This window comes from Myotis myotis, unplaced genomic scaffold (assembly GCF_014108235.1).
Source record: "Myotis myotis isolate mMyoMyo1 unplaced genomic scaffold, mMyoMyo1.p scaffold_m19_p_6, whole genome shotgun sequence".
Taxonomy (NCBI): domain Eukaryota; kingdom Metazoa; phylum Chordata; class Mammalia; order Chiroptera; family Vespertilionidae; genus Myotis; species Myotis myotis.
The window spans coordinates 89,892,618-89,918,419 of NW_023416368.1; the positions used below are offsets into that span (position 1 = coordinate 89,892,618).

The 25,802-nt window shown below is 43.2% G+C and overlaps 1 protein-coding gene and 1 long non-coding RNA gene across 2 annotated transcripts in view; both read left to right on the forward strand.

Moving 5' to 3' along the window:
• The first annotated feature begins 2,895 nt into the window (after positions 1–2,895).
• Positions 2,896–7,207, forward strand: LOC118658360. Its single transcript, XR_004968295.1, has 3 exons — positions 2,896–3,033; positions 3,523–3,726; positions 7,004–7,207. It is a non-coding gene; the product is annotated as an uncharacterized LOC118658360 (long non-coding RNA).
• Positions 7,208–9,586: 2,379 nt separating this feature from the next.
• Positions 9,587–25,802, forward strand: part of PIWIL2 (piwi like RNA-mediated gene silencing 2) — a 56,334-nt gene continuing 40,118 nt past the window's right edge. Inside the window, exons 1-8 of the mRNA XM_036314064.1 lie at positions 9,587–9,691; positions 10,000–10,124; positions 10,932–11,012; positions 11,554–11,667; positions 22,347–22,535; positions 23,121–23,205; positions 23,866–23,955; positions 25,564–25,704. Of these exons, the coding sequence (XP_036169957.1) occupies positions 9,596–9,691; positions 10,000–10,124; positions 10,932–11,012; positions 11,554–11,667; positions 22,347–22,535; positions 23,121–23,205; positions 23,866–23,955; positions 25,564–25,704 (921 nt within the window). The 5' untranslated portion in view covers positions 9,587–9,595. The remainder of the gene's footprint in view (positions 9,692–9,999; positions 10,125–10,931; positions 11,013–11,553; positions 11,668–22,346; positions 22,536–23,120; positions 23,206–23,865; positions 23,956–25,563; positions 25,705–25,802) is intronic.

A 25,802-nucleotide genomic window follows, 5' to 3' on the forward strand; every position in this document is an offset into this window, starting at 1 on the left:
AGGGCAGGCCAGTTAAAAATGTTTCTGGTAGATCCTGGACCGCCTTCGTTTATAGTATTGACTGAAGAATTGCCTGTCAGTCTTTTCTTTATGTGCATGACCCGGTTTCTCTAGCGAATCCGTAAAACAGGCTTGCAGAAGTTAAGAAGAGGCTTACGTAAATTTTCAGTTAAGAAAGATGCTTCAGGGGTCAGGGGTGGGTCAGGACAACGAAGTCCCTTAAAGAAGGATTCCTGAGTGCTACAGGCGATGAAGTGGTTTTGAGGAGGACCTCAGATTTGGGAAGCAGGAAGAGCCCCATCCCTGGTTACCTGGGGGAGAAAAAGGCGTTAAACGTCACCTGAAATTTAGCAGGTATTGTGGGCTCAAAGCAGAAAAGGTTTGGTGGAGTTTGGAAAGTTTTAGAGCAGCGGTTCTCAACCTGTGGGTCGCGACCCCTTTGGGGGTCGCCTAAGACCGTCGGAAAACATATATAATTACATATTGTCTTTGTGATTAATCACTATGCTTTAATTATGTTCAATTTGTAATAATTAAATTGGGGGTCACCACAACATGAGTGACTGTATTAAAGGGTTGTAGCATTAGGAAGGTTGAGAACCACTGTTTTAGAGAAAGGATTTGGGTAAGATGCATAGAGGCTACTAAGGAGATCGAGGAGGAGATGGAATCGTTTCATGTGATAATGAACTGGGGAAAAAATTATGGGAATATTGGTTGACAATATTACGATATGTCTGTGTTAACTCATGCTCATCCATAAAATATACTTCTTTCTAAAACAGTTAACGTAGGATTGAGTCCTCAAAGAGGCTGTTTAGGTAGAGAATATAGGAAAATTCAAGGAGTGCTTAGCCTAAGTCTAAGGGAATGCTCATGGGGAGGGTTTAGAATAATCTGGGATACATAGAAGCTTTTGAAGTGAACATGATACAGGAGGCTGGTTGTATCACCCACAGTACGTTTGTTTGTGTAGTTGTGTGTGTGTGTGTGTGTGTGTGTGTGTGTAATGCTTTGTGAGTCTGTCTTGAAGGAAAAAGAAAGCAGTCGGGAATCTTTAATATTTATAAAATGCTGGCAGGTAATTAATCAGAACAGGATCTGCACCCGAATCCTCTGCAGCCTTTCAATGGATCCTGTCCGACCACCCTTCAGGAGCCCTTCTGGGCACCCTTCTCAGTATGTACAGATGCCAGGCTCTTGGCTACAAGCTCCTAAACCTTTGGACTCAGCTCTGGGCAGGGCAAGGCCTGTAGGCAGAGGCTACATATTTGGAAAGCCCAAGGAACCAAGCCCACAGAACGGGACGGCACAACGGGTAAGACCATGTCTGGACACTGAGTAGCAGCATGTAGTGTATCAGAGAAAATGACGGATTTCAGAGCACTTGGGCAACTGTCAAGTCTTAGATAGGAAAATAAGGGTTGGGGTTTTTGGTTTTTTTTGGTGGGTTGAGTTTTGTTTTTGTTTTTCCTTTAACAAGTAGTGGCATCTTCTGGGCATATATTTCAAATTCTAATTGGGAGTCTAGAAAAAGTGCCTCATAATGAATGTAGATGGATTTGGATAAATGCCTTAGTCCTCTAGCGTATATAAATATACATATAAATATATAAATGATAGGTTTAAAGATACATCCTTTTGCTCTTTCCTGAGTGTTTAGATTTTTATTCTGGATTTGGCTCTGCGGTATTGGCAGCCACTCCTGCCTCTAAGGTAATAATTGTTAAGAATGGCTCTTTCTTTAGAAGACTCTTTGCCCAAATCTTTTTATTTTTTTTATTTACTTTTCTTTGCCCAAATCGTTAAAAAAGAGGATCTTCAGCTATTGCTACTGCTTGTATCTCCTAGTTATACAGAAATTTCAAGATGTTATTTGCCTATAATTAATCTAAAAAAATAAAGAGTCCTAACTGGTTTGGCTCAGTGGATAGAGCATCGGTCTGCGGACTGAAGGGCCCCAGGTTTGATTCTGGTCAAGGGCATGTACCTTGGTTGCGTGCACATCCCTAGTAGTAGGTGTGCAGGAGGCAGCTGATTGATGTTTCTCTCTCATCGATGTTTCTAACTCTCTATCCCTCTTCCTTCCTCTTGTAAAAAAAATCAATAAAATATATTTAAAAAATAAAAAATAAGAGTTAGCAAATATAGGGAAAACCTAATAACACAGTATAACAGTTTCAAGTAGAGTTGACAGTGTCAAATATAATACTCTGTAAAAAGAAAAATCGATACCAATAATCTGTATTTTAACTCAAATGAATTGCTTGAGTCTATGTGTGGCAGCTCGAACTAGTGAGACAGCAGTAAACTTTTAAGACTGCTACAGAAAAACAATAGCAAGTTTGTTGGAGGTTTTTAAAAAAACACACACACCATATACTGGCCCTGGCTGGGTAGGTCAGTTGGGCGGCGTCCCAATACGTCAAGGTTGTGGGTTTGATCCTCAGTCAGAGCGCATACAAGAATCAAACACTAAATTCATAAATAAGTGGAATAACAAATCAGTGTTTCTCTCTCCCTCCCTTCCTTTCTCTCTCTAAAATCAATACATTAAAAAAGATGATTTTTATTATTTACCAAGACTTTAAGAAAACCATCAGTGATTCTGGGGTTTTAAACCATATCTTGGAATGGCTTTATTCTTTGACTTTCCTCAGGAATCTGTGGGTTTGGTCTCCATGTTCCAAGGACTGGGCCTTGAAACTGTGTCCCAGACCCCTCTGAAGCAGGAAATGCCTTCTTTAGGTATGTAAAACACTAACTTGAGAAAACATGGTGGTATGTATACTTGCTTTATTCTTAAATTCATACAGTTTATCTTCAGAAAAATAACTATACTTTACAACATGTTCAACTCACAGTTATAGCTGGGGCTTGATCCTTCCATTCAGGTAGAGGCATTTTGGGTCGAGGCTTGACTCTCAGTGTGGTGCATAAGGAAAAGGAAGAGCCCCGTCACACTTTTCTGGATCCATCAGTGTTGGCTGCTGGTGATAGCAAGATGGCAGAGGCCTGCGCTGGTTGGAATAGGTGGGTAAATTCCCTTTTCAGGGAGCTGTCAAATTTAGATGAAATGTCTCTGCAAGTCCAAAGGGCAACTCTAAAAAGGTTGGATTAGCTCACAATGCATGGTCTTAAATTAAACAGTGGATACTTTTCAAGAGCACTGAGCAGATACTGATCCAGTTAATGATTGGAAAAGGGTAAAAAAGTAGTTCTTCACTGGACACTTCACAACTTCATTTGCCCTCTTAAAAGTTAACCTGATTGCAGTGGCTCTTTAATCTAAGGGAGTCAAACTTCCACCTCAATTCTGTTGTGAAAATTGGCTGAGAGTCGATATTAGTAGCAGTTGGTGGGTGAGTCATATTGGCATATTGGACTTGGAGAGAATCCCAAGGCTTATGTCCCTCTTGCTGACTCCTCCAGGAAGAGAACATAGACTTGAGGGAATCATTTAGATGGGGCAGAGATAGAAATATTAAGAAAGTCCTGATTTGCTTCTTTTTAACATTTCAGAATGCTTGGAAGGAATTCGGATGTACCTGTATTACCATTAGGAAGAGCAGCTTGTGGTATAGGCAGAGGCATATACAAGGCTCCCAGTGCTACCAGCATGCCTTCTCGGGGCCCTGCCCAGCAGCCATTACCGCCACCTCCGCCTCCATCCTCACTACAATCTCTGGATCGTCTTTCACTGGGGACAGCAGAGCACAGGGAAAAGTAAGTCAGGAGATCAGCCTTCTCTGCTTGGTAGTGATGTGGAAGGGAGCCTTCGCATCTATATATATAAAAGGCAAGTGACTGGAACCACCGATGTGCACTGCAGCGGCCAACCGGCCCAATCGGGGCCCCAATTGGCCCCCTCCCAACCTTCTGTGGCCCCTTCCCCTGGCCCCCTCCATCAACCACCCCCCCCAGGGGGCAGGGCCAGCCGACATACCACACCCTCCCACAAGCCCAGCCCCAATTGGCCCTCATTGGGGCGGGCTGGCCGGACCCCACCCGTGCACGAATTTGTGTATTGGGCCTCTAGTCTTATATAATAAAGGGCTAATATGCAAATCGACCGAACAGTGGAACAACTGGTCGCTATGATGCACACTGACCACCAGGGGGCAGATGCTCAGCGCAGGAACTGTTCCTGGTGGTCAGTGCTCTCCCACAGGGGGAGTGCTGCTCAGCCAGAAGCCAGGCTCCCGCCTCTAGGGCAGTACTAAGGATGCCCGACTAACGGCTTAGGCCCACTCCCCATGGGCTCCCAGACTGTGAGAGGGTGCAGACCGGCTGAGGGAACCCCGCTTCTAGTCTATATAAAAGCCTAAGTGACCATTTGACTGGTCACTATGATGCACACTGACCACCAGGGGGCAGATGGGCTCACGGTTGGTGAGCACAGCTGTGGTGACCCAAGCCTCCCCCATCTGGACTGGGATCGGGACTGGCATTGGGACTGACTGGGCACGAGCCCGCAGCCGCTTCTTGGTCATGGGTGCGCTGGTATTGCCCTAGAGTGGGCGTGTGGAGACCGCAGTGGAGCAGTGGCGAGCCTCCTGAGTGGCGGCAGCAGCAGGCGTAGCAGGGCTAGGATGAGCGGGAGCGGCGCGCCACTGGTCTTGCTCGGGTTCCTGCCCGGCTGCCTGCTGCTGCATGCCTTACTACATTCCTTGGGGGGATGTTGGACTGCCAGTTTTGGCCCGATCCCCACAAGCTACACTGAGGCTACACAGTTGCATGAATCCATGCACTGGGCCTCTAGTCCTATATTATAACAGGCTAATACGCAAATCGACCAAAGGGCGGAATGACTGGTCGCTATGACGCACACTGACCACCAGGGGGCAGATGCTCAACGCAGGAGCTTCCCCATGGTGGTCAGTGCACTCCCACAGGGGGAGTGCCGCTCAGCCAGAAGCCGGGCTCACAGCTGGTGAGCTCAGCGATGGTGGCAGGAGCCTCTCCTGCCTCCGTGGCAGCACGAAGGCTGTCTGTCTGATGGCTTAGGCCTGCCCCAGGGAGCAGTCCTAACTCGTCAGTTGGACGTCTCCCGATGGCTCCTGGACTGCAAGAGGGTGCAGGCCGGGCTGAGGGACCCCCTCCCCCCAAGTACATTAATTTCATGCACCAGCCTCTAATCCTATTTAATAAAAGAGAAACATGGTAATTGGCATATGACCGCTACCCTTCCCATTGGCTAATCAGGGCAATATGCAAATTAACTGCCAGCCAAGATGGCGGCCGGCAGCCAGGCAGCTTGAAACTAACATGAGGCTTGCTTGCTTCAGTGACGGAGGACTCCAACGTTCCCCGCCTGCCACTGCAGGCCTCTGAGCTGCAACTCTAAGCAACTATGTAACAAATATAGAAGCTAAACAAAACCCCAGAAACCTGCTTTAGTCCGTCGGGCTTCAGCCAGCAGGATCGCAACATTGTAAGCAAAGGCCAGAAACCTACTTTCAGCAGCAGAGGCCTAAGAGCTGGAGCCAAGCCTCAAAGCTAAAGCTGGCCCAGAATAGAAAAAAGGAGCAGTTGGGAGCTTCAGTCACCCCCAGCCTGAAAACAGCCCTCAGCCCCTCACCCAGACTGGCCAGGCACCCCAGTGGGGACCCCACCCTGAAGGGTGTGTGACCAGCTGCAAACAGCCATCATCCCCTCATCCAGGCTGGCCAGGCACCCCAGTGGGGACCCCCACCCTGAAGGATGTGTGACCAGCTGCAAACAGCCATCATCCCCTTACCCAGGCTGGCCAGGCACCCCAGTGGGAACCCCCACCCTGATCCAGGACACCCTTCAGGGCAAACCAGCCGGCACCCACCCATGCACCAGGCCACTACCCTATATAGTAAAAGGGTAATATGCCTCCCAGCACCGGGATCAGCGGAACCGCGAGGCCTCCCGGCACCGGGATCAGCGTGACAGGGAAGGCGCCCCAACCCCTGATCGCCCTGTGGCTCTGTGTGTAACGGTGTGGCGCCCCAACCCCCTGATCGGCCCTGCTCTGTGGGTGATAGAGGGCGGCGCCCCAACCCCCTGATGGGCCCTGCTCTGTGCGTGACAGGGGGCAGTGCCCCAACCCCCGGATTGGCCCTGCTCTGTGCGTGACGGGGTGGCGCCGCAACCTCCCCATCGACCCTGCCTTGAGTGTGACGGGACGGTGCCCCAACCCCCCAATCGGCCCTACCCTGAGCGTGACTGAGGGTGGCATCACAACCTCCCGATCGCCCTGCTCTGTGCATGACAGGGGGCGGCGCCCCAACTCCCCAATCGGCCCTGCTCTGAGCCTGACCAGGGGCTGCACCTAGGGATTGGGCCTGCCCTCTGCCACCCGGGAGCAGGCCTAAGCCAGCAGGTCGTTATCTCCCGAGGGGTCCCAGACTGCGAGAGGGCACAGGCCGGGCTGAGGGGCCCCCCTCCCCCCCGAGTGCACAAATTTTTGTGCACCGGGTCTCTAGTAGTATTATAAACATTGTTTCTGTGGTGTCTGAAGTCCTCCATGGGGTATAGGTATTGCAAGGTTGTTCGTTTGTTTTTTTGCTTATGGGGAAAATGACAAAGAGGTGGGACAATTCTGATGAAGTGAAATGGGATTTATGCCATAGAGATAGTATGTACCAGAGAGTGGACTTGTGGCTTTCCATTTCTTTCCCAATTCTTTGTCATGGTGAAGATAAGGAAATCATTTAGGAAAAACATTCAGCAATTCATTTTTCTCTATAGAATGCATTCTTGTATTCTTAGGTTAGCTGGCCTAATTTATCCTAGTGATATTACTAGGACAAATAGGATGACCTTGCTTCTTTAATTAGAGATTGCTACTCATTTATCTACTAGCCTTCAGAGCTTGCTTTTGTATGTCTCAATTCTTGCTTTGTGTACCTGTAAGCAAAGTGTAAAATATTACTTTACCCTATCTTACTTTTGTGTGTGTGTGTATGGTTTGGTTTGGTTTTGGTTTGTTTTGTTTTGGTATGTGTGGGTGCTTTTGCTTTTTATTTTCCAGAGAGCTTTTTGTGAAGCAAGGATCAAAAGGAATACCTCAACCTTTGGGATTGAATCTTATCAAAATACAGTGTCATAATGAAGCAGTTTATCAATATCATGTGACTTTCAGGTATTCACAGTTTTTTTTCTCTGTATTGTTCACTTCTTAGTAGTAATGAAATCATTCCCCTGGAATAGCTGAATATATTTTTGTGTAATTTCTGATGAACTTTTCCCCTCACTCCCACAATAGTGCATGTACTTGAATCCTTGCAGTAAATTTAAGGTTAACTTATTTATCTGTTTATTTATATTACCAATTCAGACTTTAACTTAATAGGTGCAGTTTTATGCATGAGATTAGAGGTGATTTACTGTGAGGTTAATGAAGCTTAAGTTCAGGGCCTTGTACTTATATAAACCCCCTTCCAGACCTTTTAACTTATTTTGTATCTGTAATTTTGTATCTGTAATTCCTCTTCTTAAAGATTCCCTCTTTTAGTGGATAGAGCCTGAAGAGTCCCAGGTTCAATTCCAGCCAAGGGCACATGCCAGGGTTGTGGGCTCGTTCCCCAGTAGTGGGTGTGCAGGAGTCAGCTGATCAGTGATTCTCTCTCATCATTAATGTTTCTATCTCTCCCATTTCTTCCTCTCTGAAATCAATAAAGAAATATATTTGGGGGGAAAAAATTGACAGTTCTCCAGTGACAGTCTAGGGTTAAATTTGAGGGTGAGAAAAATCAGAAAAAATAACTTTAATGTTATATCAGTAACTTTAGACTGAACGTACTTTTTTAAAATTAAAAATTCGTATTAGCTGGAGGTTATTAGCTGGAATTGTGAAAATGAACGTTTTGGAATATCTGTGGAGAAACTAGGGAGATGGAAGACTGATTTTTGAAGGACAATTACTAATTGGTACAAGAGGAAGAAGTGGAGTTAAAGAGAAGCAAGGAAGTTAGGGAAAAATACCCTGAAGATAGGTTATAAAGACCAAAGGAAGGGCCATTTGAATGGAGAACAGGTAGTTGACTTTGGCTACAGAAAAAAAGTTATTAAATTTGCTTCTAAGAGCACCCTTGGTAATCTTCTAGCCCTTTGTTAAAGTTATAAAGAAAAAACTAGACTAAAAGAACAAAGGAGAGCCCTAACTGGTTTGGCTCAGTGGCCTGCGGACTGAAGGGTCCCAGGTTCGATTCCGGTCAAGGGCATGTACCTTGGTTGCGGGCACATCCCCAGTAGGGAGTATGCAGGAGGCAGCTGATCGATGTTTCTCTCTCATCGATGTTTCTAACTCTCTATCCCTCTGCCTTCCTCTCAGTAAAAATCAATAAAATACATTAAAAAAGAAAAGAAAAGAAGAACAACAAAGGAGAGCATAGGAATAGCCAGTAAATTGGCCATTATTTTAAAGGTCTGTAGAGGAATGGGAAATTGAATGATAATTAAAGAGGGTAGCAGGATTGCTTTACAGATTTCTCTGAGATAAGAAAGCAGAGCTGAGCACATATGACAGGGGAAGAGAAGTATCTAGAAAAGAGGGTGAAATTGATCGTTGGAGAGTGGAAGGGAATGGGAATGGGCCTGTTCTGGAAGTAAGGGAAGGAGTTGAGCATTAACAAGAGAGAAGAACCTTTTATCTGGAAATGGATTGACAAGTGTTAATGAAACAGAAAAGAGTATAAGAGTCTTTACAGGTCTCTGCATTGACCAGGAGAAGACATGGATTCTATACATTTAGAGATTGTAGATCTGGACCTTTGAGGTTACAATGTGAAGAGGATGCCAGGCCACTGAGAGAATACTGAGTGGATGTGTTACAGTGGACTGATCGTACTGTATCTTCCTTGTACTACAGGGAGTCTAGAATGACATCTTTGAATATTATATTCATATAAATGCATGTATATGACTTTTTTAAAGAAGCATTTTGAAATGTTAGCATGTGAGTATTTGGTTTTGGGGACAACTATATTGGATTACCACTTTTAATCTTTATTCATGTTCTTGAATATGCTTGACTCTTTCAAGCCTTGGATTTGTTTAAACTTCGCGTTTATAGAACAAGGTTTTGTATTATTGTAAGGTAATGGGATAATCATGGTACAAAGGAGCTACTAGAGTTTTTATAACTAATATTTGTGGTAATGAATCAATAAAAATTTGAAATTTCCGCGAGTGAAAAAAGGTTAGAGTAAAATTCCATAATAAAGTTTTGCTGGAATGTAGCCATACTTACTGGTTTACAGAGCTTTTTTGCTATATTGGCAGAGTTGAGTAGTTGTAGCAGAGACCATATGGCTGGTAAAGCCTAAAATATTTACTATCTGACCCTTTACACAGTAAGTTTTTTGACTCTGTGGTCTAAACTCTGGAAGAATGTATACTAAGATTATATCCTATGCTAAGACATTTGTCTCTGGTGGGTGGAATTAAGGGTTTTTATTTTTTGTGAGCAAGTATCCTTGGGTCAAAGTTCTTTTTTAGTCACATATAGTATTTGAAATTTTAATATGACCACTAGATGGAGCAGTAGTCACACATCTGTTTGAATCAAATTAAAATAAAATCCTCTTTATTATATTCTAGCCCCAACGTGGAGTGCAAAAGCATGAAGTTTGGCATGTTGAAGGACCATCAAGCTGTCACTGGAAACATCACTGCTTTTGATGGATCCATTCTCTATTTACCTGTTAAGCTTCAACAAGTGAGACCTGAGAGTGTTCTGCTGCTTTGCATGGTGGCAAATGATAAACTTCCTAAATATTTGAGTTGTACTTTCCTATTCTTAGAGGGAAGTTAAACTTCTCTGTAACAAGGAAATGAAAAACTGAGAAACTTTTACATTTATGTTCTTCAAGAAGTCTCTTACATAAGAGGAGTGGTTGGAGGAAGCTTTTGATTTCAGTGACAAAGAGTTCATATTTTAAGAAAAGATATTTTAGTGTTTTCTGGGTTAGGTTAGGGCTTGCTATTTTTGTCATTACTTTTTACTTGCATTTATTTATTCATTAGGTTCTCGAGTTAAAAAGTCAAAGGAAAACCGATGGTGCGGAGATCAGCATTAAGATTCAGTTGACCAAGATCCTGGAGCCCTGCTCTGACTTGTGCATTCCCTTCTACAATGTTGTTTTCCGTCGGTGAGAAAACAGCTGCCGTTTTACTTTCCTTAACTTCAGTCTTGTATTTGTAACAATGCTCTTCAAGAAGCTTAGATGCTACTACACTACAAGTGTATATACCAGTAGATGAGTTGAATGATACTGAGGCTAAGTTACTCAGAAGTTATCTCTAGTGATTTATCAGATTTGGGTATGTGAAAGTAGGTTTGAGTTAATTGGATGTGGGATGGGCTCAGGAACTTTAAAAATGGGTGTTTAAAGTGCATATTTAATGGTATTAGTGATGGGGCTACTTGGAGAGGTAGTGGTAAAGATTTTTGCTGGAATAATTTTTTTCCCAGGCCCTTGAATTTTTGGATGTAGACAGCTCATAATTTTTAAACTTTAACACTCTCTAATTTCCATAATGTTATTTCCAAACCACCTCTTTTTTAATGAAACATGGAATCTAATTTCTATCTAGTAAACTGAACTGCCAGGAACAAACATAACTTTCTTTGCCAGAGTGATAGTCACAAATTTAGAAACTGACTCTCTTGCATGCTTTTTAGTTAATAATATAAATTGATCCTGGAAAGTCAACTCAATTTTTGGTTACCTAGTAACTAGGAAAAGCTCTAGTCAGTTACATATACCCCAAGGTAAATGCCGTGGTAATTTTTCTCATTCTTTTGTCAAGAGTGTTCTCATGATAAAAGTTATATTGTACAAAGGACACCAACATTTCGGACCCTTTAGGCTTCCAAAGGAAATGTAGCTAAAAATAATGGAGCTTAGTTTTTTGGATTATTCTACTAGAAAACCCATTCTTGCTCTTTATTTCAGGGTAATGAAACTTTTAGATATGAAGCTTGTGGGGAGAAACTTCTATGACCCGACGAGTGCTATGGTACTGCAGCAACACAGGTTGGTGGTGTTTTCCTCTTCCTCACTTGTAAATGTCTGGAAAGAAATTTTTCTTTTCTTTTAAAAATATATTTTACTGATTTTTTACAGAGAGGAAGGGAAAGGGATAGATAGTCAGAAACATCGATGAGAGAGAAACATCAATTAGCTGCCTCCTGCACACTCCCTACTGGGGATGTGCCCGCAACCAAGGTACATGCCCTTGACCAGAATTGAACCTGGGACCCTTCAGTCTGCAGGCCAACGCTCTATCCACTGAGCCAAACCGGTCAGAGCTGGAAAGAAATTTTTCATTGAAATCACCATATTAAAGACAAAAATCTCAGTATTTTATGATAGTGAATACAATTTACCAGTTAAATCTCCTCTATAGTTTAGTATTTTAGTAAGTTCACAGTGATGTTGATTTAATTGAATTTGTTTCCTAGTGCTTTCTCGTTGTTACTGGGGAAGGACAGTGTCCAAATATTATCTCAGATGCGGGCATGGAAGTGTCTGTGCTTCTTTTAAACCCTGAGGTAAAGCTCATCTATCTCTTCAGATTGCAGATCTGGCCGGGCTATGCAGCTAGCATCCGGAGGACAGATGGCGGTCTCTTCCTGCTAGCTGATGTCTCCCATAAGGTCATTCGCAATGACTCTGTGCTGGACGTTATGTGAGTGATGGTGGGATCCACCTTTAACAAGCTAACAGTTTTCTGAAAAGCTCAGGAATAGCTGGTAATCTTATCTAATAAAAGAGAAACATGCAAATTGACCATACCTTCACTACACTCACAAGCCACGCCCACCAGCCAATCAGAGTGACTATATGCAAATTAACCCAACCAAGATGGCGGACGGCAGCCAAGGAGCTGGAGCAAGCAGGAGGCTTGGTTGCCCCGGTGATGGAGAAAGCCAAGCTTCCTGCCTTCCCTGGCTGGCTATGGGCTCCACTCAAGGCAACAAAGTTTCAATTATAGAAGACAAATAAATCCCAGATACCTGCTTCCAACCAGCCTCCACTGGGAGCTTGGGTGGCTGGGGGCTGTGGCCAGCCTGCAAACAGCCATCAGTCCCTCACACAGGATGGCCACACCCTCATGGGGTGAGGGTCCCCGCTGGGGTGCCTGGCCAGCCTGGGTGAGGGGCTGATGGCTGTTTTCAGGCTGGCCATAGCCTCTTCAGGGTAGGGGGTCCCCGCTGGGGTGCCTGGCCGCCTGGGTGAGGGGCTGATGGCTGTTTGCAGGCTGATCCGGGACACCCTTCAGGGCAAACCAGCCGGTTCCCACCCATGCACCAGGCCTCTATCCTATATAATAAAAGGGTAATATGCAATTGACCCTAACAGCAGAATGACTGGTCACTATGACACACACTGACCACCAGGGGGCAGACGCTCAATGCAGGAGCTGCCCCCTGGTGGTCAGTGCGCTCCCACAGGGGGAGCTATGCTCAGCCACAAGCCAGGCTGACGGCTGCCAGTACAGTGGTGGTGGCGGGAGCCTCTCCCACCTCAGCAGCGCTAAGGATGTCTGGCTGCAGCTTAGGCTTGCTCCCCGCTGGCAAGTGGACATCCCCTGAGGGCTCCCGGGCTGCCAGAGGGATGTCTGACTGCCAGCTTAGGCCTGATCCCCCAGGGAGTTGGCCTAAGCCAGCAGGTGGACATCCCCCAAGGGGTCACAGACTGTGAGAGGGCACAGGCTGGGCTAAGGGACCCCCCCAGTGCACAAATTTTTGTGCACCGGGCCTCTAGTAATTCGTAATAGCCATTGTTCTGATTGGGTTTTAAATTGTAGAACTAATGTAGAATGTTGAATGGAAGTGTGCTATCCCATAAGTCCTGCCAAGATAGAGGGGGAATTGTATTTAAGTCTCTGGTTAAGAAGATTTGGTTTAATACACCCTAAGTTGTTGTTTAAGTGTGTTACTATAGCAAATATGTACAGTAGTAAGTATATATGTGTATAATTTGTAATGGCTACATGAAGTGCATCTGTGATTCATTTTTTAGTCTGTATACTTAGAAATGGAATTAGTTCATGAAAAGGCTGAACTTTTCAAAGACTTTAAATTAATCTATAATAATAAGAGCGTAATATGCTAATTAGACCAGACAGCCAAACAGCCTTCCGGACATCATTCCAGACATCCTTCTGGACAAAGCTGCGGTGGCTGGTCCCAAGGCAGAGGCAGTTAAGGGTGATCAGGCAGGCATGCACAGTGGGCGATCAGGCAGGCAGGTGAGTGGTTAGGGGTGATCAGGCAGGTAGGCAGGCGAGCAGTTAGGGACGGGCAGGCAGGCAGGCAGGCAGAGTGTTTAGGGACGATCAGGCTGGCAGGCGAGTGGTTGGGACGATCAGGCAGGCAGGTGAGTGGTTAGGGGCGATCAGGTAGGCAGGCAGTCAGACATCCCCCAAGGGGTCCCAGTTTGCGAGAGGGTGCAGGCTGGGCTGAGGGGACCATGCATGAATTTCATGCACTGGGCTGCTACTATTTAACACATTGCATACCGCATAGAAATCTCTAAGACATACGCCAGGGACCACACGTTTTTGGGCAAACTGCACGTTATTTAAATCATCATAATGCACTTTAGGTGTTGTTTTTCAATAATCATAACATTTTTATTTACAAAAACAATTAAACAATTAAAGTTCCTAGTACTTTTTTAACGTATGGTACTGTGTAAAACATTTTCCTCTACGAAGAGGGACCAAACAAAATTTACATAAGTATCTAGATTTGCTCCTTTATCCATGGGCGTGAAAAACGAGAACACTCGTGAGCGGTCCTTAACAGATGGCGCATGAAACACAAGAAAACTCCTGAGCGGTACGAAATGTGTTAATATAACAAGATATTTAGGTATATATTGACAAATTACCCTCTAGAAGTTTTATTCATTCAGTTTATTTTCCCACCAGCTGTGTACAACTACTGGGTGTTATTAGGTTTATAAATCTCTGCTTTATCTGATAAATTTATTCATTCCTTTACTCAGCTTCAGTTGTGTACCAGAGTCTTGGGATATATCAGTTAACAAAACAAAGAAAGATCCTTTCCCCATGGAAGTTATCTTGTAGTCATCTTAGATAAATAAATAATAAGCATGATAAGTAAGTTGCATAGTATACTAGAAGTGATGAGAGCCACTGAAGAAAGAACAGGTAGGACACAGGGTGAGATAGATGAGGAGTACCAGAGGCCTGGGTGGGGAGGGAGTAGAGCGCTGTAATTTTTAGTAGACTAGTCAAGCTCGTTTGAGCCAACTCTTGCAGGAGATAAGAGAGTTAGCTGGGTGAATATATGGGTGAAGGGAATTTTGGCAGAGGGACCGCTGGGGTAAAGGCCTTAAAACAGAAGTATGCCTGGCTTGTTCCAGAAGAGGGAGGGAAGCCAAGGGTTAGACTAGAGCGTGGTCAGAATAATGGAAGGAGGGAGCAGATGGAGGAGTGACGACAGAGAGCTCTGTAAGGCTAATGTAAAGATTTTAGCTTTTACCTGGAGTGAAATACAGGCCTTGTAGCCAAGCAGTGACATGGTGTGATTGAGTGTAAGGACAATAAACTAGTAGGATGGGGAAGAAGTGGGGAGACCAGCCAGGAGGCTATTGTAACCCAGTGGAGGCGCTGAGAAGTGGTTTGCTTTTGGATATATTTTGAAAGTAGCGCTCAGTCAATTTCCTGGCTGATATGGGGTATAAAAGAGAGGTTGAGGATGGCTCAAACTTTTTTGGGTGAATTTGTAATGATTTATTCTACCTCTTCTTAACCACTGGGGTCTCTGTCTCTTTCTCTCACATAGTACACCCAGCCCTAGTTTATTCCTAGCATGTAGTAAGTGCTCAAGAATACTAATAAGCTCTGGCCAGCATGCACAGTGGTTAGAGTGTTGAGCCACGCCCTGAAAGGTTCCCAGGTTTGATTTCGGTCAAGGGCATGTATGTGGGTTGCAGGTTCCCTGTCCCAGCTGGGGCTCCTGAGGAAAGCAACCAATTGGTGTGGGTCTCTCACATTGATGTTTCTCTCTGTCTCTCCTCTCTTACCCTTCCCCCTCCCTTCTGCTCTCCCTGAAATCAATGGAAAAAATATCCTTCATTGAGGATTAATAACAATAAAAAAAGAATACTAAAAAAAATAGATATCTTGCCCTGGCTGACATGGCTAAATGGTTAGAGCATAAGCCTGTGCACTGGAGGGTCATGGGTTTGATTCCCAGTCAAGAGCGTATACCTGGGTTGTAGGTTCGATCCTTGGCCCTGGTCCAGTCACATGCAGGAGGCAACCAGTCGATGTATCTCTCTCACATCAATGTTTCTCTCTATTCTCTCTCTCTCTCTCTCTCTCTCTCTCTCTCTCTCTCTCTCTCTCTCTCTCTCTCTTCCCCCTTCTCTCTCTCTCTTGCACTATCTCTTCCCTTCCACTCTCTCTAAAAATCAATGGAGCCCTAACTGGTTTGGCTCAGTGGATAGAGCATTGGCCTGCGGACTCAGGGGTCCCAGGTTTGATTCCGGTCAGGGGCGTGTGCCTTGGTTGCGGGCACATCCCCAGTGGCGGGGGGTGCAGGGGGCGGCTGATCAATGTTTCTCTCTCATCGATGTTTCTAACTATCTCTCTCTCCCTTCCTCTCTGTAAAAAAAATCAATAAAATATATTTAAAAAAATCAATGGAAAAAATATCCTCTAGCGAGGATTAACAAAAAATAAAAAGTAGATGTCTTTAAAAATCACTACATCTTTGTTTTCTGCCTTCATTTTTCTTCTTAGAAAGGTCTACTTATTTTATGTTTTCCAATGTTAACCTGGAATTTATCTTGGTATGATATTAGGACAAGTATGATTGTCTTGGTACTATTAGACAATTTATTGAAAAATGTTTTCTTTAGATTTAAATCACAACCTTTATCATATTCTAAAATACTTGGGATTATTTCTGAAAACTTCATTTTGATCCAGTGGTTAAAACTAATGTGATACTGTTTTAATTATTGTAGCTTTATTAGGTTTTAATACTTGTCAAGGAATTCTGTTTTCAGAATTATTTTTTTAAATATTTTCTCACAATTTTATTAATATGATTTTATAGATTTTTAGAGAGAGAGAGAGAAAGAGAGAGGGATAGAAACAGCAATGAGAGAGAAACTTCATTGATTTGCTGCCTCCTACACACCCCCCTACTGGGGATCGAACCCACAACCCAGTCATGTGCCCTGACTGGGAATAAACCATGACCTCCTGGTTCATAGGTTGATGCTCAACCACTGAACCACACTGGCCGGCTGGTTTTACTTTTTTTTAAACTTTTAGTTTTGTAAAAGTTTTAGTCATATTTTATTGTGACTGTGCAAAAGCTATCTACACTAATAAAAGAGAAACATGGTAATTGGCGTACAACCGCTACCCTTTTCATTGGCTAATCAGCGAGATATGCAAATTAACTGTCAGCCAAGATGGCCGCCGGCAGCCAGGCAGCTTGAAATTAACATGAGGCTTGGTTGCCTCAGTGACGGAGGAAACCAACGTCCCCCGCCTGCGGCTGCAGGTCTCTGAGCCTGCAGCTTGAAACATTTTAACAAATACCGCTGGACTTCAGCCAGCAGATTGGCAACATTGTGTGCAAAGGCCAGAAACCTACTTTCAGGAGCAGAGGCCTAAGAGCTGGAGCCAAGCCTCAAGCTAAAGCTGGCCCAGAATAAAAAAAAAAAAGGAAAAAAGGAGCGTTTGGGAGTTCAGTCACCCCCAGCCTGAAAACAGCCCTCAGCCCCTCACCCAGACTTGCCAGGCACCCCAATGGGGACCCCCACCCTGAAGGGTGTGTGACCAGCTGCAAACAGCCATCATCCCCTCATCCAGGCTGGCCAGGCACCCCAGTGGGACCCCCACCCTGATCCAGGACACCCTTCAGGGCAAACGAGCTGGCCCCCACCCGTGCACCAGGCCTCTATCCTATATAGTAAAAGGGTAATATGCCTCCCGGCACCGGGATCAGCATGACAGGGGGCAGCGCCCAAACACCCTGATCGGCCCTGCTCTGTGTGTGACAGGGGGCGGGGCCACAACCCCCTCCCCCCCGCCTCCCCCCGGGCCCTGCTCTGTATGTGACAGGGTAGAGCCATAACCTCCCCATCGGCCCTGCCCTGAGTGTGAGAGTGGCGGCGCCCCAACCCCCTGATCGGCCCTGCTCTGTGGGTGATAGAGGGTGGCGCCCCAACCCCCCCCGCCCCCCCACGGGCCCTGCTCTGTGTGTGATGGGGTAGAGCCATAACCTCCCCATCAGCCCTGCCCTGAGTGTGACAGTGGCGGCGCCCCAATCCCCTGATTGGCCCTGCTCTGTGGGTGATAGAGGGTGGCACCCCAACCCACTGATCCGCCCTACTCTGTGTGTGACAGGGGACGGTGCCCCAACTCCCCTATCAGACCTACTCTGCGAGTGACGGGGGAGCTCCTCAACCCCCTGATGGGCCCTGCTCTGTGCATGACAGGGTACGGAGCCCCAACCCCCCTGATGGGTCCTGCTCTGTGTGTGACAGGGGGCAGTGCCCCAACCCCCGGATTGGCCCTGCTCTGTGCATGACGGGTCGCGCTGCAACCTCCCCATCGACCCTGCCTTGAGTATGACGTGGTGGTGCCCCAACCCCCCAATCGGCCCTGCTCTGAGCCCGACCAGGGATTGGGCCTGCCCTCTGCCACCCAGGAGCAGGCCTAAGCCAGCAGGTCGTTATCTCCCGAGGGGTCCCAGACTGCTAGAGGGCACAGGCCGGGCTGAGGGACCCCCCCTTCCCCCCGAGTGCACAAATTTTTGTGCACTGGGCCTCTATGTGTGTGTGTGTGTGTGTGTGTGTGTGTATATAAATGTGTGAACTATGTATTATATACTATGATTATTTTTGTTTTCTGCACAATTGTTTATCTTGGATATAAATATTATATTTCCATTTTCTAAGTACATAATTATATATATACTTATTACTAATGCAACTTCAAATTCTCCTCATTCTACATTCCAATGCTATTTATTTTGTCAATGTCATCTTCTCCCCCCTCCCCAATTATATTGCTTAGATTGTCGAAATAAAATTAGATAAAGCTTTGAGCACCCGTTCTCCAAAATAGTAAGAAGTCCTATGTCAGGCATCGTCCCATTATGTCAAACACACGAACCCTGGGGTGTTTGACACCCTGATCCTTAGTCCTCCTGCAGAGCTCAAGCACTTGGGCATAGAGTGGGTAGCCCCACTGTCAGGTGTAGAGTTCTGTGTTTTAGTCCTCCCTTGTACCCTTGCAACTGTTACAGATTTGGGGTTCTGCCACCTGTCTTCCCCTGTGCCCTTTATGTTCTTAAGAACCACTGGAAACCACAAAAGAGCAGTTATCTTCCTGGAGGTCAGAAATGCAGTAATACAGAATATGTTCTCCAATCACATTAGAATAAGACTAGAAACCAGAGAAAAAGAGGAAATCTCCAAATATTTGGAAGTTAAACAGCACACTCTAAATAATCTAAAGAAAAAGCACAAGGGAAATCAGAAAATAACTTGAATTGAAAGGAAACAAAAGCTAGTATACCAAGAAATCAGGGACTATAGCTAATGCAGTGGTCAGAGGGAAATTTATAGCTTAAAATTATATGAGAAAGAAAGAACCCACACATTTATGACAAAGGTGTCAAGGTAAATCACTAAGAAAGGAGTAGTTTTGTGATCATTGGACATGCATATACAACAAAATGAACCTAGACTGTTATCTCATATCTTCCATAAAAGTTAACTCAAATGGATCACAAACCTAAATGTAAGAGCTAAAGCAATAAACCTCTCCATATTGTCTCACAGGACTTTGAGACTTTGTCTTTAGTCTTTTTTTCTCTCTCTCTTGTGGATTGGATACCCTCTATTGATTTATCTTTATGTCTGTGATTATTTTTGCCATTTTCAAATTTGCTGGCAGGCTCATTGTACCAGTTTTTCATTTTGGTTGTACTTTCAAATTCTGTAATTTCTACTTGTTTTGTTTTGCTTTTTAGTTTCTATGACTTTATTAAGATTCCATATATGTTGATTCGTCATCATCATATTTTCCTTTGATTATTTGAACTTATTTATAATTGCTGCTTTGAATTCTTTATGTGTGAAGTTCAGTATCTGAACCCTTCAGGATAAGTTTTTATTGACTTTTTTCCCCCCATGATTATTGGTTACACTTGCCCATTTCTTTGTATATCTAATAGTTTGTGATTGAAAACTAAACATTTCAGATAATATACTGTAGCAAGACTGGATTGTGTTTTATTTTTTTGAGTTTTAAATTCTAATTTGTTGCCCAGCCTGCGTGGCTCAGTGGTTGAGCGCTAACTTTCATTTAAAAACATAACTATAACGTCATTACTACATTTTTAAATTTTTTTTTCATTTTTAATTTTTTATGATCATTATTACATTGGTATATTCATAGGTTTTTCCAGTACTAGATTGTCTTCATAACTCAAAACCAACACTGGCAAATTGTAGTTCTTTGGGATGAAAAATGACTTATTTGAAAGTAGTTGTTCTAAGAACCTTATGTATTTGTACTAACACGAAAGACTATCCAAAGGATATTGTTAAGTTAAAAATAAGTTACAAAACAAACATGGCTGGAGTGTCATCCCATACACCCCCAAAAAAGGTGGTGGGCTCGAGTACTGGTCAAGGCATATACCTAGGTTGTGGGTTCAATCCCTGGTCGGGTTGCTTACTGGAAGCAACCAATAGATTTTTCTCACACTGATGTTTCTCTCTCTCCCCCGCCCCTTCCCCCTTTCCTTTCTAAAAAAATCAATAAACATATTCTCCAGTACGAATATTTTAAAAAGGAGCAAAACAGTGTATCTGACATGATTATATATTTCTTTTTCCAATTACTAGTATTCACAATTTAAGGAAAGGAAAGTAGTTCTCTGTGAAGAATGGATTACAAACTATGTTCAATTTCTATGTTTTATGATTGTGCTTTTATTTTTATTTTTTATTATTTTATAATGAACATGTAACACCAGCAAAATCATAGTAAAGATGAAAGAAAATAACTATCTATTAAGAAAATGGGCTAAAGATATTTTTATCAAAGAATGATTTAGAAGGTAAATAAGTATGTGAAAGACGTTTAACATCATTAGCCATTAGGGAAATGTGAGTTGTGCACACCTATTAGAGTAACTAAAATAAGATATAGCGGCCCTGACTGGTTGGGCTCAGTGGATAGAGCGTCGGCCTGCAGACTGAAGGGTCCCGGGTTCGATTCCGGTCAAGGGCATGTACCTTGGTTGCGGGCACATCCCCAATAGGAGGTGTGCAAGAGGCAGCTGATCGATGTTTCTAACTCTCTATCCCTCCCCCTTCCTCTCTGTTAAAAAAAAAAAAAGATATAGTGAAAATATCAAACGTTGGTAAGGAGGTAGGGAAAGTGCTCCTTGTATACTATGAGTAGGATATAAAATGGTTCTGCCACTCCAGAGAATATTTTTGGCAGTTTCTTATAATATGAAGCATGTACTTAATGGAGTCACACACTCGGGCATTTTCCCCAGAGAAATGAAAATTTAGATTCACACAAAAACTGGTACACAAATGTTCATAGCAGCATTATTTGCAATAGCAAAACATGGAAATAACCAAAGCATCCTTCAACAAGTGATGGTTAAACAAACTCTGGTACCTCCATACAATGGAATACAGCTTAGCAATCAAAACAAATAAACTATCGATCGCTACAACATCCTGGGTGGGTCTCATGGTCATTATGTGTAGTGAACAATGTCAGTCCCAAAGGTTGCATGATGTTCCATTATATAGCATTCTCAAAATGATAAAACTATAGAGATAGAGAACAGTTAGAACAGTTTGTTTGTGCCAGGGGGCAGAGAAGGGGAAGGGATGTGACTGTAATGGGGTAACATGAAATAGTTGCTTTATGTTGATATGGAACAGTTTTGTGACTGATTGTGGTAGTAGCTACATAAACGTATAAAGGAGATAAAATTGCATAGGACTATATACACAAATCAGTGTATGCAAAACAAAACGGCAAACACTGAATAAAGTCTATCAGCCTAGTTAACAATGTTGTACCAATTCCATATGTGAGGTTCTGTGTACAAATTTTGCAACTTCCTTTGATGAACTAGAAAATAAAAGATTTTTTCATAGGAGGTAAATGAAACTAAATATGTTTCTCTCCTTTAGCGACCTGATCTGTTAATATATATTGTGACTCAAAAAAAGGGGGTTATAAGATGCAGAATGGACTCAACTTATTTGATTGTGGAACCTCATGACCTCTCAAGGGACTAGTGTTCCTGAGGAATATACACACCCTGGTGACACTGGCCCACAGAAAAAAGTCCATTCTCTGCTCCTTGACTTACAAGAGAATTCATATTTGGACCCTGCCTGTCTGTAACCTACACTTAGCATCTTCTGTCCCTCTTTCACCTACTCACTCTCCCCTGTCGCAGATCCCTGATTGCCTCTACACACCACTGCCTCTGCCTGGAGTGTCACTCACACCTCTGTCCTGGTGGTTCTGCCTAGCACATTGCTCCCGCAGGTATCAGCTGCCTCTGTAAACTCTCCTGACTCCCTGGGCATATTCAGACATGCTTTCTGCAAATTTCCTGTGTGGCCTTGCCTACAGCACCATTAGAGAGATTACCGCAAGGGTACATTTGTTATGGTGAGTCTTTTCATCTCCGCATCTTTAGCATCTTCACCAGATACTATAGTTTCTTCCTTCAGCTAGAAGGACAAATATAGTTTAAAAAATGTTTTATTGTCCCTAATAATGATGATACATAAGAATGATTATTTTGATGTCTTAAGTATCTTATTTTAAGGCAGGGGTGGGGAACCTTTTTTTTGCCATGGGCCATTTGGATATTTATAACATCATTCACGGGCCATACAAAACTATCAATTTAACAGTTAGCCTGCTGAATTTGGTCAAATATTTAATTAAATCACCCCTGATGCCTTGGTAGGGCCTGACCAAGTGATTTCTTGGGCCTTATACAGCCTGCAGGCTGGGCATTCCCCGCCTGTTTTAAGAATACAGTGAATTTTATTCATTTGTAGTTGCTGTTTTTTAATTGATTTTTATCCTTTCGCTATTTTTTGTTGATTGTTTTTATTTGTTTGTTTGTTTTTGTAATGTTAAAAAGAAAAGAGTTGAGTTCCTATCTCTTTAAAGAGACAACTGGAGCCTTTTGGTGCTATATAGCTGTGAGTGTACCTCTAAAGTACTTATTTGTATCACCAATCCCTTTCATATTGCTTTGTGTATACAAAAGTCATCCAAACATCTTTTGTTTCTTTCCAAAGGCATGCCATGTATCAGCAGAACAAAGAAAACTTCCAGGATGAGTGCACCAAGCTTCTGGTTGGCAATATTGTCATAACCCGATACAACAACCGTACCTATCGGATTGATGATGTCGATTGGAATAAGACTCCAAAAGATAGCTTCACAATGTCTGATGGGAAGGAGATCACGTTCTTGGAATACTACAGGTAGAGAGAATAGACCGGGCGTGGTTGGGCAGGGACATAGTCTGCCATTCTGTAGCAGGATATTGAGTTCCATAGTGGCATACAATGGGACACTTTTAAAATAATTATATTGGTAATGCGCATAAGAATGAATTAACTCCTTTGTGGGACTCGACCTGAATAGGCAACCCTTACAGTTTTCATTCCTTTTAGTACTTTTGGAAATTACTTCATAAATTAATCTCATGGGTTTGGATTGTATTTCCTTTGCTGGTTTGGTTAGAAGTCTGCTTGGAGAGATTAAATGCAAGTCATTAATCATTCGACTATCATTTTGCCTTTCTAGTTGCCTAAGCCCTTTAACCTGATGCAGTTTTAAACAGTCTTTCCTTGACCATTAGCCTGTTTCTCCTCTGTTTAATTGCAACAATAATTTGAACCTGCTTTTTCCAGTTATATAAATATGCTATGATGAGTTTCCAATGGGCCCTTGACAAGAGTATTAGGCAAATTTGTACCTCAGTCCTGGTTTTAAGAGACTCAGATTATGTTACTATAAGAGTAGTGATACTGCTTCTGAAATTTTTTCCTGCTTTTGTCCTGTAGCAAAAACTATGGGATTACAATTAAGGAAGAGGACCAGCCACTGTTGATCCACAGGCCCAGTGAGAGACAGAATAACCAAGGGATGGTGAGTGGGAGGTGTCCATCAGCAGCCGCTTTTGGCTTCTCCACAGCCCTAGGAGCCAAGTAGCAATGGTTACAGTGTGCTTGGGGAAAGCTGTTGCAGAGTTTTGTCTGTGTCTTCTTGCCACCTCCATAGGATTTGCATTTGAGATTTACATGAGAAGTTGAATATTCATATGAGCTAATTAGATTATGCAATCAGGAGAATTTGTTGCAAAAGAAGATTAAAACACTGGATTCATTAGGAAAGTTTTAGACATTTTAAGAGGGCTGGGGCCAGAGCAAAATGCCTTGACACCTGACTCTTCTGTTTTAAGTGTGAGTGCTGAAGGTTGACAGGCTAAGATAAGATGGAGGCACCAGCTTGATAGAATGTGTTGTCTGGAAGCTCAAGAGGGTCAAAATTTTTTTTTTTCTAGTTCTTGCTCTCCTTTTGACACTTTCAATATTTTTCCCTTTACCTAATACAACAGCTATGAGTATTGTGACTGAAGGTAAAAGGGTAAAGTACTTAGAGTGTTTCACTGCCCTTTGGGGTTTTATATTCTTCAGTTTGCCAGTGAGAGCCCTGCAGGGCCAGCACTCGGGATGCATGTCCTGTACAGGCCCGAGAACAGGATCCTCTTTTCCTGCCTCACTTTCCCTCTCCGTCCTCTACTCACAGCTGCTGAAAGGTGAGATCCTGCTGCTGCCTGAGCTTTCCTTCATGACTGGGATCCCCGAGCGGATGAAGAAGGACTTCAGGGCCATGAAGGTGAGAAAGGCCCGCTTTGAGTGGGACCCTTTCAGGACAGATTGAGCTAGAACTGTGCTAGGCTTGCATCTTTACCTGGGCGGGTTCATTCTTCCAAGCTTCAGTTTTCCTCTCTGTAAAACATGATCCATCCATCTCCCTTCTCGCACACTGGAAAAGCCAATCAGAGCTTCCTTTTGAAGGTTATCAGAACAGTAGAGTGACCAGAAATAAGGTAAAAAGGAAACATAATTCACTCTTACCAAACAGATAGATGACTACAAACTGGTCATTTGATCATAAATGAGATTCTTTGGGAGCACTACATTTTTTTAAAACATTTCTATAAACCTTCAATTTATTTGAAGGGATGGAGGAGATAATGTAGGAAAAAGTCAGCAAGTCAGAGGATGAGGTAAAAGGACAGAAGTTTATCTTGTGGGGCCTGGGAGTATCCTGGAAGTGTTAGGCTCAGTTTCTATAGGAAATAGGAGCAAAGATGAGTCCAGACTCTGAGTGCTTCACCTCCACACTCTGTGACTCCTGGGGCTTCCCACACTTGAGATACTCCGCTGCCTCCCTTTGCCAATCCATGTCTGTCTTATCCTGGGACCTTGTTTTTCTCAGATGCCACATCTATTTTTAGTAACATCATAAAGCAGCGGTTCTCAACCTATGGGTCGCGACCCCTTTGGCGGTCGAACGACCCTTTCATAGGGGTCGCCTAAGACCATCCTGCATATCAGATATTTACATTACAATTCATAACAGTAGCAACATTACAGTTATGAAGTAGCAATGAAAATAATTTTATGGTTGGGTCACAACATGAGGAACTGTATTTAAAGGTCCAGAAGGTTGAGAACCACTGTCATATAGTATCTGAAGTGATGCTTAAATTCACGTAGGAGTTTCTTTTTTGTTTACCTTCTGATACTTGTGCTTTTAATATGTGGGTCAAGGTTCCTTCCTTACAACTCCCAGTTACCTAATGACTTTATAATCACAAAGCTATCTATATAGTTCCATAGACTTACTGACCCTGACTGCCTCCCAGGGAACAACAGCTGTATAATTTATTAGTCTCAGAAGAATAAAGAAAGAACTCACTTATGTGATTCAGAAACTTCATATACATTTGTTAGATATTCAACAATAAATATTTAGAAAGCAACTACCCTGAACTAACCTCTTAACAACAACAAAAAAAATGTTGACATTGAAGGGCTGGTCTTTCATTTTGTTACGTTGAGCTGCGTGTCTGGCACAGAGCATTTCCCCCCAAATGTTAAATAGGTAAAATCAAGCCCCTTTGCTCCTGTTTCATAGAATCTTTTAGGAATCTTAAATTCAGAACATATCTTTGAAAAAGAGGTAAGACTTAGATACCATGAGGGAGAAAGAAACAATAACATTTAAAATTCTTTTATGATTTAAATATTTAATCTTATATTTTATTGACATTCCTGAGAGTATTTATTAAAAAGTCCTTAAAAATATTTGAAAATTTCTACAGATTTCAATGTGAAGGAGGTTTCTTATGGAAACATTTAAGACTCATTGGGATTTATTTAACCTCATATTGAAGAAAGTAATACAACTAATTATACCCATTTTAATTTTATTTAGGATTTGACCCAGCAGATCAACCTGAGCCCCAAACAGCACCATAAAGCTTTGAAATGCTTGATACAGAGAATTTCAAAGAATGAGACAGCCAGTAATGAACTAACACGTTGGGGACTCTATCTGCAGGATGATGTACATAAGGTAACCCAGAAGATGTGACAGGGTAGGAAAACAAGGATTTCAGAACTTTGTGAGACTAAGTGATAGCTTCCTATCTTATCTTTATTTTGGAGTTCTTG